The sequence below is a fragment of the Pan troglodytes genome, chromosome 15 (assembly GCF_028858775.2).
Source record: "Pan troglodytes isolate AG18354 chromosome 15, NHGRI_mPanTro3-v2.0_pri, whole genome shotgun sequence".
Taxonomy (NCBI): domain Eukaryota; kingdom Metazoa; phylum Chordata; class Mammalia; order Primates; family Hominidae; genus Pan; species Pan troglodytes.
This window is the reverse complement of record NC_072413.2, coordinates 48123318-48140742: the sequence shown is the minus strand read 5'-3', so window position 1 is coordinate 48140742 and position 17425 is coordinate 48123318. Positions and strand designations below refer to the sequence as shown.

At 45.0% G+C, this 17425-nt stretch overlaps 2 protein-coding genes across 11 annotated transcripts in view; both read left to right on the top strand.

The window, feature by feature from the left end:
* SOS2 (SOS Ras/Rho guanine nucleotide exchange factor 2) overlaps positions 1-5091 on the top strand; it is a 112833-nt gene extending 107742 nt beyond the window's left edge. For 4 of the 6 annotated variants that reach the window (XM_016926049.4, XM_024348721.3, XM_063793335.1 and 1 more), the window contains 2 exons: positions 1807-1916; positions 3368-5091. In XM_016926049.4, coding sequence (XP_016781538.2) covers positions 1807-1916; positions 3368-3877 — 620 coding nt within the window. In that variant the 3' untranslated portion in view covers positions 3878-5091. The remainder of the gene's footprint in view (positions 1-1806; positions 1917-3367) is intronic. The other 2 variants (XM_063793337.1, XM_024348724.3) reach the window with 2 other exon arrangements.
* A 472-nt stretch (positions 5092-5563) lies between these two features.
* VCPKMT (valosin containing protein lysine methyltransferase) lies at positions 5564-16537 on the top strand. Of its 5 annotated transcripts, XR_010151090.1 has the most exons (7): positions 5565-5938; positions 6046-6156; positions 6314-6386; positions 10748-10867; positions 11661-11804; positions 12458-12562; positions 15456-16537. XR_010151090.1 is itself a non-coding variant. In XM_009427777.5 (6 exons), exons 1-6 carry the CDS (start codon positions 5673-5675, stop codon positions 15468-15470), a joined length of 690 nt encoding a protein of 229 aa, XP_009426052.1. In that variant the 5' UTR covers positions 5565-5672; the 3' UTR covers positions 15471-16537. The 5 variants fall into 5 exon arrangements, 3 of the variants coding, with proteins under 3 accessions (XP_009426055.1, XP_009426052.1, XP_009426053.1); XR_674068.5 differs by lacking the exon at positions 12458-12562; XM_009427777.5 differs by lacking the exon at positions 11661-11804.
* The last annotated feature ends 888 nt before the right edge of the window (positions 16538-17425 follow it).

Sequence of the window (17425 nt, the reverse complement as noted above, 5' to 3'; positions counted from 1 at the left end):
AAAAAAAAAAAAAAAAAAAAGACCAGGGTTCTTTTTGACTCTTCATTGTTTTGTCCAGATTATCAGCTTGATTTAAAGCTGTTTTCCCTCAAAATCATAACTGGCAAGAGCAGTAAAGGTTGTGTGCTTCTTTGTTCAGTCAAATTATATATAGAGAGAAGTACAGACAAGACAGTATGACAGAATGCTTTTCCAAAAAAGAGCAAGGAACTTCCTTTCCATTAGCCCCCAGAATATCTCCTTTTAAATTTCACTGGTCTGAATTAGGTTACATGCCTACAGTTAAACTCATCACTCTGGCTAAAGGAATGGGATTACTCTGATTGATTTATACCAATTAGGCCCCATCCCTGGAGCTAAGGGGTCAGGTTCACTTTCCCTAAAAAAATGGCTACTTGCATGAAAGAGAGGTAGATAAAAATCTGATCATGTTAAGAAAGTGAGTCCCATGCCTATTCCTTGCCTTGAATTGGGGTGCCCTGGGCAGGATTGGCCAACTAAACCAAATGGGACAGATTTACCACCACCGAAAGGAGTTCTCCCAAAGACGGGACAAACAATGCTGGCAGGTCTGAGGAACATCCTCTGCCTAACCTCCCCACACCATCTGCCAACCTCATAGGCATACCTTTTGTATCAGCTATTTCCCCCTGAGTCAACAGGACTCCCCCCGCCCCAGAAGTAACTGCAGAGCCACATGATCGGGATAGCAATTTTTGACATAGAATAATTAGTTTGACATATCTACTTGGATGTCTCATAAGCAGTTCAGTTAGAGTGTTTAAAGTTAAACTTATCAACTTCTTTCCCAGTTAGCGCCTGTGTTCCCAATCTCAGTATAATGACAAATAAGACATAGTTGCTGCCTTTGTAACAACTGTGTGAATATAGAGAGATCAAATGGGAAGTTGAACTATAGAAAAAACTAAAATGAAGATAGTAATTATTATATGTCTGGTTGATCTGTTTAGGGGTATTTTCCTGTCATTTATCATTTTGTAAATTTCCTTTAATGTAGTTATATAACGTGTACATTATCAATGAGAGACTTGCAAAGACAAAGAGTTATGTGATATAACACTACCTTATGGGTTCCTATATGGAGGGTTTTATTACCTGTGTGGTGATGTGCCCAATCATAGCTGTTTCAAAAATATATGGTCTCGCAGGGCACGGTGGTTCATGCCTGTAATCCTAGCACTTTGGGAGGCCGAGGTGGGCGGATCACAAGGTCAGGAGTTTGAGACCAGCCTGACCAACATGGTGAAACCCTGTCTCTACTAAAAATACAAAAATTATCTGGGGGTGGTAGTGGGTACCTGTAATCCCAGCTACTCAGGAGGCTGAGGCAGGAGAATTGCTTGAACCCGGGAGGCGGAGGTTGCAGTGAGCCGAGATCGTGCCGTTGTACTCCAGCCTAGGCGACAGAGTGGGACTCCGTCTCAAAAAAAAAAAAGTCTCTGATTAGGATGGTCTTACTTTGGAAGTTACTACAGTGTATTTAGACATGTTTTGTTTTGATTTGTGAAAGGCTTTTCAGGGAGCAGAATCTCATTAATCATAATTAAATAGTACACCTTCATTTAGCTGAAGTACCCAGCATGCCCCAGGCACTATGGTTGGTGCTAGAGACACAGAAATAAATACCCACTGCCTGCAGAAAGCTTACAATTTAATGGGGAAGATAGATAAACCAATAGTTGATACAGTCTGACAAATGCCATGGTAGAAGTATCGATCACAAATTGTGATAAAGGTTTATCTTATACTGTGAATTGTGGTTAAACTAGTCTTTTTCTCCCCCAGAGTCTTTCTTTAGTTCATGTGGTAGTTTACATAAACTAAGTGAAGAGCCCCTGATTCCTCCTCCTCTTCCTCCTCGAAAAAAGTTTGATCATGATGCTTCAAATTCCAAGGTAATCAACAGGACTTTACTCCAACTTATTCAAAGTTGTGAATCTTCAAAATAATGCCTAGTGTTATAAAGAGTCTGTGAATTATACTTTGGCTACCATTTATGGTTTTTCAGCATTTGGGTTGTTATATTTGAAAAATACTTTTAGTTGTTTAATCCTTATATAAAAACCTTTTCTAAATAAGAGGCTGGGCCGGGCGCGGTGGCTCATGCCTGTAATCCCAGCACTTTGGGAGGACGAGGCGGGTAGATCACCTGAGATCAGGAGTTCGAGACCAGCCTGGTCAACATGATGAAACCCCATCTCTACTAAAAATACAAAAAATTAGCTGGGTGTGGTGGCGGGTGCCTGTGATTCCAGCTACTGGGGAGGCTGAGGCAGGAGAAGCGCTTGAACCTGGGAGTTGGAGGTTGCAGTGAGCCAGGATCGTGCCACTGCACTCCAGTCTGGGCAACAATTGCAAAACTCTTGTCTCAAAAAAAAAAAAAAAAAAAAAAGGCTGGTTGGGAGGCTGAGGCAGGCAGATCATCTGAAGTCAGGAGTTCAAGACCAGCCTGGCCAATATGGTGAAACCCTGTCTCTACTAAAAATACAAAAATTAGCCGGGCATGGTGGCGGGCACCTGTAATCCCAGCTACTCAAGAGGCTAAGGCAGGAGAATCACTTGAACCTGGGAGGTGAAGGTAGGTTGCAGTGAGCCAAGATCGCACCATTGCACTCCAGCCTGGGCGACAGAGCAAGACTCTGTCTCAAAAACTAAAACTAAAAATAAAAAAATAAAAAAGAGGCTGGAAGTACATTTTCTTTCTGGTACAGGTGGAAAAAAACTTCAGTAGTATTCCAAGTATTCTTCAAACTTTCAACTAATGCTTCTCAAAATTTTAAGGGTGCATCAGAATTACCTGAAAGGCTTGGTAAAATCAGACTGTGGAGCCACACCTCCAGAGTTTCTGATTCAGTAGTCTAGGATGGGGCCCAAGAATTTGCTTTTCTAACAAGTTCCCTACTGATGCTGATGTTGTTGGTCTCTGGATCACACTTTGAGATCTACTGCTCTAAGCCTCACTGGAGAAAGTAGCAGTAGATGCCCAGTAAGCAGAAGCTAGACATTAAAGTCCTCTAGACATCATGTCCTTTCATGTCTATAAAGCAATAAATTATTGTCACTTACCTACTATTATAATTAAAATACATAAATTTCTGAAATGTATACACAAAGCAAGATAAAGAGTTAGGATCTAAGACTTAAATTAAAACATCTCATATATAAAAATATTAAACCCAGCCCTGAATTAAACTAGGAGTACTCATAATCTGATAATTAACCCAGATTAGTTTATTTTGAGCCTCTGAATTTAACTTGAGAAGTAAGAATTTTTCAGACTTAAAAATTTTTTTTTAAATTTTTCAGGAGAATAGAGGTATAATTTAATTACTTTTTTTTTTTTGAGGGAAATATGAAATCTGATGATGATCCTCCTGCTATTCCACCGAGACAGCCTCCTCCTCCAAAGGTAAAACCCAGAGTTCCTGTTCCTACTGGTGCATTTGATGGGCCTCTGCATAGTCCACCTCCGCCACCACCAAGAGATCCTCTTCCTGATACCCCTCCACCAGTTCCCCTTCGGCCTCCAGAACACTTTATAAACTGTCCATTTAATCTTCAGCCACCTCCACTGGGGCATCTTCACAGAGATTCAGACTGGCTCAGAGACATTAGTACGTGTCCAAATTCGCCAAGCACTCCTCCTAGCACACCCTCTCCAAGGGTACCGCGTCGATGCTATGTGCTCAGTTCTAGTCAGAATAATCTTGCTCATCCTCCAGCTCCCCCTGTTCCACCAAGGCAGAATTCAAGCCCTCATCTGCCAAAACTGCCACCAAAGACTTACAAACGGGAGCTTTCGCACCCCCCATTGTACAGACTGCCTTTGCTAGAAAATGCAGAAACTCCCCAATGACCTTAGCCATATGTAGTCATTGACACTGGAATGGTATTTGTAAAGTTTTTTTTTTAATTTATTCAAAAAAAGACATAGTATTTTAGTACTTTTTACAAATAATGCTCTTACAAAAATGCTACTGATCAAATAAGCTTTTAAGAATTGGAAAAATAAAAATACAAAAGTCCTTCACCATTATCCTCAGGTGATCAGTAGCATTGCCTTGTCTTGGATCCTCAGTGCTGCCAAAAGGCCAGTATAAAGAATTTATATTTGCACTGTAAACTCTGCAAAAATATGGTTTAAAGTGACATGATTGCACTGAAAAGGGATAGTGCTTTTGTGAAATTTTTCAAATTTGAGTAATAGATGCCTTTTTAAGGCAGTGAATTTACACAAATATGGGAGGGGTATATGGTGTTACTGATTTTTAAACCTCTTTGACCATCTTCTAGTTTTTACTTCTAGTTTTTACATCTAGGAGAATTGTGAATAACACCAACTGTTCTTAAACTCTTTAATGCCATGTCTTAAATGCCGGTATTTGCTGCTGAAGACAAAAATGAAAAGTAGGATGAAAATAATAGAATGGCACTGTAAGTGTTTATTATTTTGTCAAAATGTAAACAAAGACTACATAACCCAATGATGGAGGGAAAAAGGGCATGTATCTCATTCAGATGTGCCTTTTGTTTTTGCAGACTATGACGTCTTTAGCTAATGAATTGCCTATTGTTATGGAAAACAGTTAATATGCCATGTATGTACAGTTTTGTTTATATTGTATATTTAAAGATACTGCTAATAACCTATATAAATTTAAGTGACTTGAGGCCTATAATACAATCTGCTACTTTACTAATTCATAAATTCAAAAAAAATTCTATGGCATAGGAACCAACTGCCTTGCCTTCAAGACCTAGTAACTTTCTCTATAAATCTCGTGTTAACTGAAATTTTTTTTTAATATATTTTTTAGATTGGTAATATTTAAACCAGCAAATACTTAAAGCTTTATTAAACATTTTAATCAGATAAGTGAGTAAAGCTTTTATTTGCCATTTGGATGCCTTCGTTCAAAGTGATAGAGTGTTTTGCTGATAGTGCTGTAGCAGCAGTTGTAAAGTAGCCAAAAGCCACGTTGTTTATTTACTGGTCTGTGGCCTTTTACTGTGCTTTGTATCAGAGTTCTTAACAAGATTAATAAATCACCCCAGTCTTAATTTTTAAAAGACTTTTAAAATATGTGTTTTCATTATAAGGAACAAAGGGGGAGATTGTTGAGTCCTATAGACACACACACACACACACACACAAAATTTTTTCTTCACTGTTAAATGTGAGCTGCAGGCTTCTAGCAACCACTTTTATGAATTCATACAAAAAACTAGGAGCATACTAGGAACTTGAAAAGGAAGATTGTAAGATTATAGCCATCTTTGGTAGGATCTTGGAAGCTGATTGCATTTAAGCCTTGTAACTACTATGTAAATCAAGTGTCCAACTTGGTAAACTCTGAGGTTGGCTTTGTTTTTTGAAGAGCAGATTATAATAGTTTTGTCTGGGAAAGTGATTTAAACGGCCTCTTCGTTAAGCCAAACGTGTGATTTAGGGTAGAGGGAGGCTGCCAAGCGCGTCGGGTAAGCAGGGGCCCCACGCTCGGCCCCGCCCGGGTAACGCTGCCTTCCGGGCTTTGTTAACTCGCGCGCGCTGCGTCGCCAACTCAGCGGCGGGCAGGGGGCGGAGTCGCAGGGTGGGGCGGTGCGCGTTGATGTGACGTCCCTGCGCGCGCCGCTTTCTGTTGCCGGGCGCAATGGCGGATACGCTGGAGTCCTCGCTGGAGGACCCACTGCGGAGCTTTGTGCGAGTTTTGGAGAAGCGGGATGGTACAGTGCTACGACTACAGCAGTATAGCTCCGGTGGCGTGGGTTGCGTTGTGTGGGACGCTGCCATTGTCCTTTCTAAATACCTGGAAACGCCCGAGTTTTCTGGCGACGGGGCCCACGCGCTGAGCCGGCGGTCGGTGCTGGAGCTGGGTTCGGGCACCGGGGCCGTGGGGCTCATGGCTGCTACCCTCGGGTAAGAGCTGGCGGGCGGGCGGGATGTGGGGGCGCCTTCTTGCTGGGGAAATCCGGATTACAGGCTTTCCCCCCTGTGCCTACACCTCAGTCGACGTTATTTTATAGGGCTGATGTTGTAGTCACCGATCTTGAGGAATTGCAAGACTTGCTGAAGATGAATATTAATATGAACAAGCATCTTGTCACTGGTTCTGTTCAAGCCAAGGTACTGAAATGGTTTGTATGGCCTTTCAGCTTGTTTTAAGATATTGATTTGTAGTTTGTTTTGAATTGCGTTTCATTAAAAGGATGGAAGGGGACTTTCCGGTTCTTTATAAAACAAGAGTATTTTGAATTATTAAAACAATTGAAATATTTGTTTGGCATTTTTAAGGGGGGAAGAAATAGAAGGCTTTCCTTCTCCACCCGACTACATACTGATGGCCGACTGCATATACTATGAAGAGGTAAGTATCCAGTGAGCGAAGTCTCTTCATTTAGAAGATGAACCTTATTCCATGAATTCTAAAGCACACGTTTCTTCACATTTTAACATCTTTGAATCCGGGATTTGCCTTATAGTTGATGCAGTAAAGAGAAGATAAAAGTCACCAGGGACCATATGTATATACGCTCATCATTATCATACCGACCTGGTGAAGCATGTTGAGAAAAGTGTTATATGCATTTTACTAGAGGCTTCTGTAAAAATTTTAAAGGATTTTGCCAATTGGATGTTATGAAAAGCCAAAATCCTCTCTTTTTCCCTTGGTTGTTCCCACGGAACATGTTAACCATGACATTGAGAATTAAGTTATAAATAATTCATTGTTCTTTTCTTTAAATATCAGTTTGGGCCGGGCGCGGTGGCTCACGCCTGTAATCCCAGCACTTGGCAGGTCAAGGCGGGTGGCTCACCTGAGGTCGGGAGTTCGAGACCAGCCTGACCTACATGGCAAAACCCTGTCTCTACTAAAAATACAAAATTAGCCAGGCGTGGTGGTGCATGTCTGTAATCCCAGCTATTTGGGAGTCTGAGGCAGGAGAATCGCTTGAACCTGGGAGGCGGAGGTTGCAGTGAGCCGAAATCACGCCATTGCATTCCAGCCTGGGCAACAAGAGCAAAACTCCGTCTCAAAAAAAAAAAAAAAAAAAAAATACATCAGTTTGTATAGTGTTGTGGGCATCGATTATTTTTTTTTCTTTCTTTCTTTCTTTTTTATTGATCATTCTTGGGTGTTTCTCGCAGAGGGGAATTTGGCAGGGTCACAGGACAATAGTGGAGGGAAGGTCAGCAGATAAACAAGTGAACAAAGTTCTCTGGTTTTCCTAGGCAGAGGACCCTGCGGCCTTCCACAGTGTTTGTGACCCTGGGTACTTGAGATTAGGGAGTGGTGATGACTCTTAACGAACATGCTGCCTTCAAGCATCTGTTTAACAAAGCACATCTTGCACCGCCCTTAATCCATTCAACCCCGAGTGGATACAGCACATGTTTCAGAGAGCACAGGGTTGGGGATAAGGTCACAGATCAACAGGATCCCAAGGCAGAAGAATTTTTCTTAGTACAGAACAAAATGAAAAGTCTCCCATGTCTACTTCTTTCTACACAGACACGGCAACCATCGGATTTCTCAATCTTTTCCCCACCTTTCCCCCCTTTCTATTCCACAAAACCGCCATTGTCTTCATGGCCCGTTCTCAATGAGCTGTTGAGTACACCTCCCAGATGGGGTGGTGGCCGGGCAGAGGAGCTCACTTCCCAGTAGGGGCGGCCGGGCAGAAGCGCCCCTCACCTCCCAGACGGGGCGGCTGGCCGGGCGGGGGGCTGACCCCCCCCCCCCGCCTCCCTCCCGGACGGGGCGGCTGGCCAGGCGGGGGGCTGACCCCCCACCTCCCTCCCGGACAGGGCGGCTGGCTGGGCAGAGGAGCTCCTCACTTCCCAGTAGGGGCGGCTGGGCAGAGGCGCCCCTCACTTCCCCGACGGGGCGGCTGGCCCGGCGGGGGGCTGACCCCCCCCACCTCCCTCCCGGAGGGGGCGGCTGGCCGGGCAGAGGGGCTCCTCACTTCCCGGTAGGGGCGGCCGGGCAGAGGCGCCCCTCACCTCCCGGACAGGGCGGTTGGCCGGGCGGGGGGCTGATCCCCCCACCTCCCTCCGGACGGGGCGGCTGGCCAGGCGGGGGGCTGACCCCCCCACCTCCCTCTCGGACGGGGCGGCTGGCCGGGCGGGGGGTTGACCCCCACACCTCCCTCCCGGACGGGGCGGCTGGCCGGGCGGGGGGCTGACCCCCCCACCTCCCTCCCAGACAGAGCGGCTGGCCGGGCAGAGGGGCTCCTCACTTCCCAGTAGGGGCGGCCGGGCAGAGGCGCCCCCCACCTCCTGGACAGGGCGGCTGGCCGGGCGGGGGGCTGATCCCCTCACCTCCCTCCCGGACGGGGCGGCTGGCCAGGTGGGGGGCTGATCCCCCCCACCTCCCTCCCGGACGGGGCGGCTGGCCGGGCGGGGGGCTGACCCCCCCCACCTCCCTCCCGGACGGGGCAGCAGGCCAGGCAGAGGGGCTCCTCACTTCCCCAACGGGGCGGCTGGCCCGGCGGGGGGCTGACCCCCCCACCTCCCTCCCGGAGGGGGCGGCTGGCCGGGCAGAGGGGCTCCTCACTTCCCGGTAGGGGCGGCCGGGCAGAGGCGCCCCTCACCTCCCGGACAGGGCGGTTGGCCGGGCGGGGGGCTGATCCCCCCACCTCCCTCCGGACGGGGCGGCTGGCCAGGCGGGGGGCTGACCCCCCCACCTCCCTCTCGGACGGGGCGGCTGGCCGGGCAGAGGGGCTCCTCACTTCCCAGTAGGGGCGGCCGGGCAGAGGCACCCCTCGCCTCCCGGATGGGGCGGCTGGCCAGGCGGGGGGCTGACCCCCCCACCTCCCTCCCGGACGAGGCGGCTGGCCGGGCAGAGGGGCTCCTCACTTCCTGGTAGGGGCGGCCGGGCAGAGGCGCCCCTCACCTCCCGGACGGGGCGGCTGGCTGGGTGGGGGGCTGACCCCCCCACCTCCCTCCCGGACGGGGCGGCAGGCCGGGCAGAGGGGCTCCTCACTTCCCAGTAGGGGCGGCCGGGCAGAGGCAACCCTCGCCTCCCGGACGGGGCGGCTGGCCAGGCGGGGGGCTGACCCCCCCACCTCCCTCCTGGACGAGGCGGCTGGCCGGGCAGAGGGGCTCCTCACTTCCCGGTAGGGGCGGCCGGGCAGAGGCGCCCCTCACCTCCCGGACGGGGCGGCTGGCTGGGCGGGGGGCTGACCCCCCCACCTCCCTCCCGGACGAGGAGGGAGGACGCTCCTCACTTCTCAGACGGGGTGGCTGCCAGGCGGAGGGGCTCCTCACTTCTCAGACGGGGCGGTTGCCAGGCAGAGGGTCTCCTCACTTCTCAGACAGGGCGGCCGGGCAGAGACGCTCCTCACATCCCAGACGGGGCGGCAGGGCAGAGGGGCTCCCCACATCTCAGACGATGGGCGGCCGGGCAGAGACGCTCCTCACTTCCCAGATGTGATGGCGGCCGGGAAGAGGCGCTCCTCACTTCCTAGATGGGATGGCGGCCGGGCAGAGACGCTCCTCACTTTCCAGACTGGGCAGCCAGGCAGAGGGGCTCCTCACATCCCAGACGATGGGCGGTCAGGCGGAGACGCTCCTCACTTCCCAGACGGGGTGGCTGCCAGGCAGAGGCTGCAATCTCGGCACTTAGGGAGGCCAAGGCAGGCGGCTGGGAGGTGGTTGTAGCGAGCCGAGATCACGCCACTGCACTCCAGCCTGGGCGCCATTGAGCACTGAGTTAACGAGACTCCGTCTGCAATCCCGGCCCCTCGGGAGGCCGAGGCTGGCGGATCACTCGCGGTTAGGAGCTGGAGACCAGCCCAGCCGACGCATCGAAACCCCGTCTCCACCAAAAAAATACGAAAACCAGTCAGGCGTGGTGGCGCGTGCCTGCAATCGCAGGCACTCGGCAGGCTGAGGCAGGAGAATCGGGCAGGGAGGTTGCAGTGAGCTGAGATGGCAGCAGTACCATCCAGCTTCGGCTCGGCATCAGAGGGAGACCGTGGGGAGAGGGGAGAGGGGGGAGGGGGGAGGGGGCATCGATTATTTTAAAAATAATTAGCATTGAACCAAGTTAGGGTCAGATTTAACTTTTGTAGGGAAATCGTTGATTAAATCCCAAATTAGATTAAATAAAATTAAACTTTTAAGGGTAAAGTTGATTCCATTTGTTTCCCATGAGAACTCCAAAATGCAGTCATCTGAATCCTTTTTCTGGAAACCAAAATCAGTACATGGTTTAGTTAACAGGAGCTTACCCAATCATTAGTTACAGAGGGGTTTGTGTTTGTTTGTTTTTGTTTTAAGATAGGGGTCTTGCTCTGTCACACATGTTGTAGTGCAGTGGAGTGATCATAGCTCACTGTAACCTCGAGCTCCTGAGGCTCAAGTAATCCTCCCATTCAGCCTCCTCAATAGCTAGGACTATAGGTGTGCACCAGCATGCTGGCTAATTTTTAAATTTTTTGTAAGGTGTTGCAGGGGCGGGGTTTGTCTCTCCCTATATTCTCCAGGCTGGTCTTCAACTCCTGCTTTCAAGCGATCTTTCCACCTCTGCCTTCCAAAGTGTTGATATTACAGGTGTGAGCCACTGCACCTAGCCTAGAGCTTTAATTACATGTGCTTTGTTGGATTGATTCAAAGATGGATAAATTGTAGGGGAGCTATAAATACCCCTGTACCTCCTCAACCTACTTTTAGAGTAGAAAAATTTTTAAATCAAAAACAAAAAATATATTCTTTTTTAAATAGTCTTTGGAGCCATTGCTGAAAACTCTAAAAGATATCAGTGGATTTGAAACTTGTATTATATGTTGTTATGAACAACGAACAATGGGGAAAAATCCAGAAATTGAGAAAAAATATTTTGAGGTAAGTATTAAGTACTCTATTATCTTTGTAGTGATTTCCCTTCAGGGGGGCTGTATGTGACTCTTCAAGTATATTATGGTAATTTTGGGTGGGGAAAACATTGTGTTTGTGTGAAGCTGAGGAAAGGATCTTCACAGCCCATGATTCTACGAAGCTCCCCTTTTTCATCTTTTCTGATACTTTATTTCATTTCTAATTAGTTGATCTATGGCTACAGAAGAATGTTAAATAATACGGGTGCCACTCCTTTTTAAGAACAGTTTTCAGTGTTTATTAAACATGATGCTGCCTTTGGGGAACATATCAATGATGTATGTATTACCTTTGGAGAATACGTGATAGAAATGTGCAGGTGATAAGTTGTTTTTGTTTTTGTTTTTGTTTTGAGACAGGGTTTCACCCTGTAGCCCATGCCGGAGTGCAGTGGCACAGTCAGGGCTCACTGCATCCTCAACCTCCTGGGCTCAAGTGATCCTCCTGCCTCAGCGCCACCCGCCCGCCCCCCCCCCCCCCCCCCCCCCCCCCGTAAGTGGGACTACAGGCATGTACCACCACACCCGGCTAACTTTTTGTATTTTTTTGTAGAGATGGGGTTTTCCCATGTTGCCAAGTGATAAGTTTTTACTTCTGTGTTTTTCTCTACATATTTATGAAACCTCCAACCTAGATACCTGTCTATTTTTAGGGTCTTTTTTTTTTTTAACTTTTTGTCTGAAATAGTTAGAAAAGACTTACAGGAAGTTGCAAATATATTATATAGGGTTTTATGTATCTGTCGCTCTTCTTCCCCTAGTGATAACCCAAACCCTTTTTATGGGCACAAATCTATCACATTGTGAGTGACTCCTTTGGAGGGTACATCTATATAGGCCTGCAGTTTTGTCTGCTGAAAGGACTACTTTGGTTTAATGAGAAAGCAGGTATATGACTGCCTCAGGTAACATATACTAAAATGTTTGTTTATTTTCATGTTTTTCTTGAATATGAAAAATGTTCATGAACTTTTGAAATGATGCATAATGAAAATTTCGTACTGTTAAACAGCTTTTATTGGGGTAAAGCATATGTAAAATGCATACGTATCAGTCAAGTGCTGAGCTTAATTTTTCATGTGTATACACCCAAGTGACTACTTACCAACATAAAGATAGAGGACATTTTCAGGATCTTGGAAGGTTTGCACACTGCCCTTTCCCAGGCAATACTCAAAAGGTAACCACTGGCCAGGCGCGGTGGCTCACGCCTGTAATCCCAGCACTTTGGGAGGCCGAGATGGGCAGATCACGAGGTCAGGAGTTCGAGACCAACCTGGCCAACATGGTGAAACCCTTTCTTTACTAAAAATACAAAAATTAGCTGGGTGTGGTGTCGTTTGCCTGTAATCCCAGCTACTCAGGAGGCTGAGGCAGGAGAATCACTTGAACCCAGGGAGGCGGAGGTTGCAGTGAGCCAAGATTGCACCACTGCACTCCAGCCTGGGTGACAGAGTGAGACTCTCAAAAAAAAAAAAGTAACCAGCATTCTGACTTCTGTCACCCACAGGTCAGTTCATATTATTGAATTTGAAGTATGTCTCTTTTAAATTTATAGCTCCTTCAGCTAGATTTTGACTTTGAAAAAATTCCTTTGGAAAAACATGATGAAGAGTATCGAAGTGAAGATATTCATATTATATACATCAGAAAGAAAAAATCGGTAAATAACATTCTCAGTTCTTCATTCTCCAAGGAGGTTTCATCAGCTGGACACTATTGCAGGGCATATGTGTGGTATGGGCGTTGATTTTGATGTGGAGAAACAGCTATAATGATTCACTGGACTCAGGCAGTAACTTCAGTGTCAAGATAATTTAATCTATCTTGCCTTGGGTTTTTGCTCTAAAGCCAGGCTTTTTTTTTTTTTTTTTTTTTTTTTCGTATTTTTTAAGTAGAGACACGTTTCACCGTGTTGCCTAGACTGGTGTCGAACTCCTGGGCTCAAGTGATCCGCCCACTTCGGCCTCCCAAAGTTCTGAGATTACAGGCATCAGCCACCATACCTGGCCAGGCTTCGCTTTTAAAGGCCTTTTCCAGCTTCTCCATAGGCGTAAATTGTATAGCTCTATAATTGGGTATTACCTCAGACAAGTTATTAGCTATTTATAAGTTTCTTTTATCTCTGTGAGATTTTAAAATGCCTGCTCTTACCTTTGTGAACTTTTCCTTATTAAAAATTGTTTACAGGAAATGAAATATAACAAGGCAGATGAGTCCATAAAAGATAAATGCACTCAATTAAGTAGAATTTATGTATCTTCCCCCTTCTTGGTGCATGTTTTACCCTGTATAACAATCACATTTTATGCAGGTTGCCTCAGTGACACCTAGGGTTTGAGCCTGTAGAAAGAGGGAAGAATTGTACTTCATCCTTTTTTTTTTTTGAAATAGGGTCTCACTCTGTCATCCAGGCTGGAGTACAGTGGTGCAATCTCGGCTTGCTGCAGCCTCTGCCTTGCAGGCTCAAGAAGTGATCCTCCCACCTCAGCCTCCTGAGTACCTGGGACCATAGGCATGCACCACCATGCCCAGCTAATTTTTGTATTTTTTTTTTTTTTTTTTGTAGAGACAGGGTTTTGCCATGTTGTCCAGGCTGATTTTGCACTCCTGGACTCCAGTGACCTGCCCACCTCGGCCTCCCAAATTGTTGGGATTACAAGTGTGAGCTGCTGCGCCTGGCCTTTCATCTATTTTTGTATTTCCAGCACCTTTGGTATATGTGACTAGTGTAAGGCAGGGAGATGATTAGTTTTATGAATTAAGGATGCTAGATTCAATAAGCCCACACTTTTTCTATCATCTTTGCTTTGATTATGTTTGTGGTAAAGTTTTCTGATTATATGAATTCTAGTCAAAAGCAAATAAAACTTAGGGAACAGAAGTAGGTGTTAGGACTAAATCTAAGTAAAAAGGCAGCAGCGGGATTATTCAGATTAACATTTATGTGGCATGGTGCCACAGATACAAAAAAAACTGTTTTGTGCTTTAAGGGATCTAGTGTTAAGCTGTTGTGCAGTTTTAAAAGTAGAATTTTTTGGAGGCAGAAAGATTTTGTGTTTCCTAAATATAGAGGCTTTTTTTTTTTTTTCGGCCAAAAAAAAGAACAACTCTTAGTTGATGTAATTCACATACCATAAAATTCACACTTTTAAGGTGTACAATTTGGTGGTTTTTAGTATATTCACATAGTTGTGTAAATCACCACTTTCTAATTTTAAACGATTTCACCCCCCAGAGAAGCCTCTTACCCATTAGCAGTCACTCCCTGTTACCCCCGTCCCCAGCTGCTGGCAGCCACTAATCTCTATGGATTTGCCTATTCTGCACATGTCATATGTAACAAGTCACATACTGTGTGGCCTCTTGTGCCTGTCTTCTTTCACTCAGCACGGTATTCTCAAGCCTCATCTACATTGTAGCACACATTAGCACTTAACTCCTTTTTGTGGCTGAATAATATTCCTTTATGTGGCTATACCACACCTTATCCATCCATTGATGAGATGAATAATGCTGCTATGGACGTTCATCTACAAATTTTTGTGTGAACATGTTTTCACACCTCTTGAGTATATACCTAGAGGAACTGCAAGGTTATATGGGAACTCTGTTTAACTTTTTGAAGACTTGCCAAACTGTGTTCCAAATCTACCATACCATTATACATTCTCACCAGCAGTGTATAAGGGTTCCAGTTTTCTCCACATTTTTACCAACATTTGTTAATTATACCCATCTCACTGGGTATGAGATAGTCTCTAAACTGTGGTTTTCATTTCTCTAATGACTAATGATGTTGGGTATCTTTTCTGTATTTAGAAGAAATGCTTGGCCCATTTTCAGATTGACTTATTTGTCTTTTTACTTTTGAGTTGTGAGAGTTCCTTATACATTCTGAATACTAAACACTTACAGATGCATTATTTGTGAATATTTTCTCCCATTCTGTGGGTTGTCTTTTCATTTTCTCAATAGTGTGTCTTGTATTTTCTTAATTTATTATTTTCTTATTTTTCTTTTGAGACAGAGTCTCGCACTGTCACCCAGTCTGGAGTGCAGTGGCATGATCTTGGCTCAGTGCAACCTCTGCCTCCCAGGTTCAAGTGATTCTCCTGTGTGAGCCTCCCAAGTAGCTGGGACTAAAGGCATGTGCCACGACGCCCAGCTAATTTTTTTGTATTTTTAGTAGAGATTGGGTTTCACTAGGTTGGCCAGGCTTGTGTCGAACTCCTGGCCTCAAGTGCTCTGCCACCTCAGCCTCCCAAAGTGCTGGGATTACAGGTGTGAGCCACCACACCCAGCCTATGTTGTGTCTTTTGAAGCACATATATTTTAATTTTGATAATGTCCAATGCATCTGTTCTTTCTTCAGTTGCTTGTTAGGTGTCAGCAAAGAACCATCTATAAACATGCATGGTTGTTCACTTGAATTGCATGTAGCCACTGTTATACTAGGCATACTAGGCATTATGAGGCATATTAGGCATTATTAAATACCCAGTAAATAGTTTGTGGTAAATCAATCTTTTAAGTTTCCTTTTTTTTTCTTATAGAAATTTCCATCGTGAAGCCTTTAATCATCTTACCCAAGGCTCTAACAACCTGGGTAAACTAAAGATGTGAATAGAGCATGTGAATACAGCATGGGAAGATTGTGTTCACAGATTTTTTTTCCGGCACGTCCTTAGAGATCCGATGTATAGATGATGACCACCAGGGGCTGTCTGCAATATGAAAAATTCCTGCTTGCCTGCCTGCCTGCCAATGGCCCTGAATCCAGCTTAGGTTACTTAGTTCAGCATCAAGTTCTTCTTAAATGTTGGGAATCAGTTATTCAAATAAAAATTGGTATTGAGGCGAGGCTGAAATCTGCCAAAAACAGTGAGCCAACATGATTGACTGGACCTTTTACAGGAAGCTAGAGATAAATTTCTGAAGAGAACTATCTGCTATTATATAATAATGTTTTAAATTCAAACTAGTAAATTTTAGTTTGTCTTCAAAGTTTAAAAGGTTTTCATTTTGTACATAATTATACAATATTTATCATTTGTATTTTCCACTTCATTTCTTTTAAAATATCTTTAATACTGAAATGTTCTTTTAATTTTAAAAAGAACTGAGATATTGTCTTGTATACTTATATTGGCCAAAGTTTTCTTTTCCTCCACCATACATATCTATGTGATTTAATCAGTAAATTGTACTGTAATGAGTTGCTAAGAAGACAAATCAGAAGATTGGAGGAACAAAAGATATCTTTACAGATTTTTCATTTGAGCATGGAGTGAGAATAGAAAGACCAGTTTCAGGCTTATGCACTTACAATGTGGCTCATGCACTTTATGTATATGTTCCAGGAAAATCTGGCTTAAAAATACTGGTATTGTTTACATGAAGCAGTGAAAGGTTTTTGAATAACTACAAATGTAGTTCTATATGTATATACCAAATGAATTTTTGTTCTGTGTCTCTCTGTTTTATGTTATGAAGCCATTCGCTCATATACAATAATCTGTCAAGGACTTTAATCATACTTGTTCCAAAGAGTAGTAACCGGATGGAATTCTGGTATTTACAGGCATTGGTGCTAGATGGTACATTTTATGTGTTAAAATAAACATTGTTTTTGAGACCTTGTGACTGTGAATTTCAGAAATACCTTTGAAGAAAGTGAACATCTAAACAGTTAGCAGGAGCAAAAGCAGCCCTATTTAGAGACATTAAGGATACAAGTCAAGAAATCAGTTCATTCCTTTCAGGTTTATTTCAGTCTTAAAAGTTTCCTTTGCTGGTCTCCCCCCCCGCCCCCCCCCCCCCCCAAGATACTTTGTTCATACTGTCCTTAGCATTTCATTAAGCAGTTTGCAAGGCAGTGTAACCTAAATCTGTGGTGCTTTGTGAGGTACAGATAGTGCTAGCTGTTATTAATGATGTCTTAGGACAAATGACCACTTTTTAGCTTGTTTTATAACATGAAATTTGTAAAAATAAGTTTGACCTTGACTATAATAGTCCACCCAGGTTCCTTAAATGTCATTTTACCCTCCAGTTTTTATGCCCTCCTGCTTTCTCTTTTTTTTTTTTTTTTTTTTTTTTGTTTTTTTTTTGAGACAGGGTTTTGTTCTGTTGCCCAGGCTGGAGTGCAGTAGTGGCACAATCTTGGCTCACTGCAACCTACTCTTCCCAGGCTCGGGTGATCCTCCTACCTCAACCTCCTTAGTAGCTGGAACTACAGGTGCGCCACCACAGCTGGCTAGCTTTGTTGTATTTTTTGTAGAGTCAGGGTTTCACCATGTTGCCCAGACTGGTCTCAAATTCCTGGAGCCAAGTGATCCATCCTCCTTATCCCCGGAAAGTGCTGGGATTACTAGCCATGAGCCACTGCACCTGGCCCTCTCTTTTAATACACACTATCTGTGGGTCTTTGGCCTGAAGTCCCCCTTGATTTTACTGTATGAAAACCCAGATCTTTTAGTTCAGAAAAATGAAACTTCACTAATTTCCTGGAGGAGTCGGGCTG

What these genes read in the sequence shown, in the direction of transcription:
- VCPKMT (XM_009427777.5), top strand. Translation starts at nt 5,673, where the DNA reads ATGGCGGATACGCTGGAGTCCTCGCTGGAGGACCCACTGCGGAGCTTT. An exon ending in ACTGCATATACTATGAAGAG is followed by an intron (nt 6,387 to 10,747) that starts GTAAGTATCCAG and finishes TTTTTTAAATAG; the next exon opens with TCTTTGGAGCCATTGCTGAA. An exon ending in TTGAGAAAAAATATTTTGAG is followed by an intron (nt 10,868 to 12,457) that starts GTAAGTATTAAG and finishes TTAAATTTATAG; the next exon opens with CTCCTTCAGCTAGATTTTGA.